Source organism: Crocodylus porosus, unplaced genomic scaffold (genome assembly GCF_001723895.1).
Source record: "Crocodylus porosus isolate Cpor-Errol unplaced genomic scaffold, CroPor_comp1, whole genome shotgun sequence".
NCBI classification, from domain to species: domain Eukaryota; kingdom Metazoa; phylum Chordata; order Crocodylia; family Crocodylidae; genus Crocodylus; species Crocodylus porosus.
Genome location: NW_017728911.1, coordinates 36,309,024 through 36,311,520, shown reverse-complemented (window position 1 = coordinate 36,311,520; position 2,497 = coordinate 36,309,024). Strand labels below are relative to the sequence as shown.

General features: G+C 48.7%; 1 protein-coding gene across 3 annotated transcripts in view; it reads left to right on the top strand.

The window, feature by feature from the left end:
* The window catches only part of SLC51B (solute carrier family 51 beta subunit), a 16,726-nt gene that overhangs the window by 10,628 nt on the left and 3,601 nt on the right, over window positions 1-2,497 (top strand). For all 3 annotated transcript variants that reach the window (XM_019533815.1, XM_019533816.1, XM_019533817.1), the window contains 2 exons: window positions 1,164-1,532; window positions 2,227-2,370. In XM_019533815.1, coding sequence (XP_019389360.1) covers window positions 1,164-1,532; window positions 2,227-2,370 — 513 coding nt within the window. The remainder of the gene's footprint in view (window positions 1-1,163; window positions 1,533-2,226; window positions 2,371-2,497) is intronic.

The window sequence follows — 2,497 nt, the reverse complement described above, 5'->3', positions numbered from 1 at the left end:
GGCGACTCATCTGACTGTGTGGGTGTCGACACCACAGCCCCCAGTTTCTTAATGAGAACGGGGTGAGAGACAGTGTCGAAGGCCCTCTGAAAGTCCAGGAAGACGATGTCCACTGCTACCCCTGCATCCAAGGATTTGGTGACCTGGCCGCAGAAGGCCACCAGGTTGGTCTGACAGGACCTGCCGCTAACAAACCCGTGGTGGTTGCCCCTAAGCATGATCTCCCCCCCAGCCCCTCGTGGACATGCGTCAGGATAATTCTCTCAAAAAGCTTACCCAGGACCGAGGTAAAACTAACTGGCCTCTAGTTCCCCAGGTCCTCCTTCCTCCCCTTTTTGAAGATGGGAACCACGTTGGCCTCTTCCAGTCCTCTGGCACCACACCAGAGCCCCACGAGTGCTCGTACAGCCGTGCCGGGGGTCCTGCAATGACCGCAGCCAATTCCCTCAGCACTCGGGGGTGGAGATCATCCGGACCGGCTGATTTGAACATGTCCAGCCCCCCCAGAAGGTCCCTGACTAGGTCCTCTCTGACCCTGGGCCTGGGTGCGCCTCCCCTGGGGCCGGCGGGGATCCTGGTGGGGGGGATGTCCCAGTCCCTGCTCAAAAAACTGGAAGCCAAGAATTTGTTAAAGAGATTAGCTTTGTCGTCTGGTGCTACCACCAGTTTACCAAGCGTGTCCTGCAGAGGCCTCACATTACTTGGTACCGTCGTTTTACCCACTATGTATTTAAAAAGGGATCTGCCGTTAACAGAGGCATGTTTGGATTGAATTATCCAAGATTAGATAGTGAAACAATATGGGTCTCGTAGCCAAATTTAATGATCCCTCCACAATTATACTGAAAGAGAGAGGGGGAGACAGATCCCAGGCACAGCTCCGAGTCCAAGTAGCAAAATTACAGCTTGGAGACATGCACGGGGATGCCGAGATTCTTCTTACCGCAGTGGAGAACAACAGCTCTTAAGGGATTGCCAAGAATGGGGTAAAATCCTGGTAGACTTGATGACAGCTCTTCCAAGAGAGAAACATGGTTTCTGCAAAGGTTTCCATGGGATTTTCCCTAAACCCAGGGCTTTGATCATGATCTGAACAGTGCTTTGTCGGTAGCTACATATGCCATGCTGATAGGAGGACTGCTAATGCTCTGCTTTCTCTACAGGCACAGATGGTTTTCTGATTAAAAATACCAAAGTCAACCTGTGTCTACAAGCAAGTACAGATAAGAACTTACTGATAGAGGACTGTAATTCTACTTTGAAGTCCCAACACTGGTTTTGGCAAAACAATTCCTTAGTCAATCGTGGCACAAGGAAATGTCTATCTGTGGCTGAGGTCAACAGAGTACAGACAAGTCCCTGTGACAGTAGAGCACTTGTAAACTGGGACTGCTTTAATTTCTGGCTTCAGCCTATGGGAATCCAGAAATACTTGGCAGTAAAAAAGAATAAAGCTGTTCTCACTGACACACAAAGCCCAAATTCCCAGTGGCGAGGCAGAGGGGAACAGAATATATGTGATGAGAAACCAGGTAAGCACTGGACACCGAAAAAGGTGAGCCACTTATGATGCTTGTGTAACATGAATGCAAATACACCATGACTTCACCTACATCTTTTTGCGCGTGATATGCAGGGGTGAAGTCTTTCACCAGACAATCACAGTATTTCTCTAGCAGGCAGACAGGTTGGGGACCCTGGATGCCATGGCCCAGAGATGCACTAATCACGCTTCTTGATAAAGGCCAGGAGTGCAGTGGGGAGCCCAGAACAAATATGTAACATGGAATTCACTATAGACAAGGTAGTGGCTCGCTTCAGATTACCTGGGACTTTTAGGAAAAGGAAGCTCTAAGTGTAAAAGAGCTAGACCCCATTGCACTGACATCAGGGACAAGGGTGCCAGAGACCTCCATAGGTATAGGATTTGCACTTAAATTAGAGATCCCTTCCAAAAACCAGGAAACAGGGGCCATCACAAACATTTTTTTGCAGATTCCCATACTTTGGATGTCTTGAATCAACTTTTTAGCTTCAGACTCCACATGCTCATCGTCACTCAGGCACACACAACACCATTTTGCCTCCCCCCAAAACCGGCCCTATGTTAAAGAAATAACATGGCAACCCTGTGAACCACTAGCAAGGCTCTTCTCTTTGGAGCAGTTGCAACAAAAACAAAGGGTGTAGTATCTCTTCCTATGTTTCTTGGCTTTTTTCCTCCAGCAAAGACAAAAAGAAGCAGATATACCCCTATGGCTCTTGCAAACACAGGCACGCGCAGTGAGATGGAGGGTGACACCACCCCTGCAGCGTCTCTGTCTCAAGAACAGCTGAACGATTTGCTGTGGTTTTTCCGGAGAGAAGATTGTAAGTCCCGTTGAGAGACGTGGTATTTGTTGAAGACAACTGTCTGCTCATACTTTGTTGGCTAGTGGCAGATGTGCAGAGGCGTTACCCCAGTACTCATAGTTTCATAGTTTCTAGGGTCGGAAGG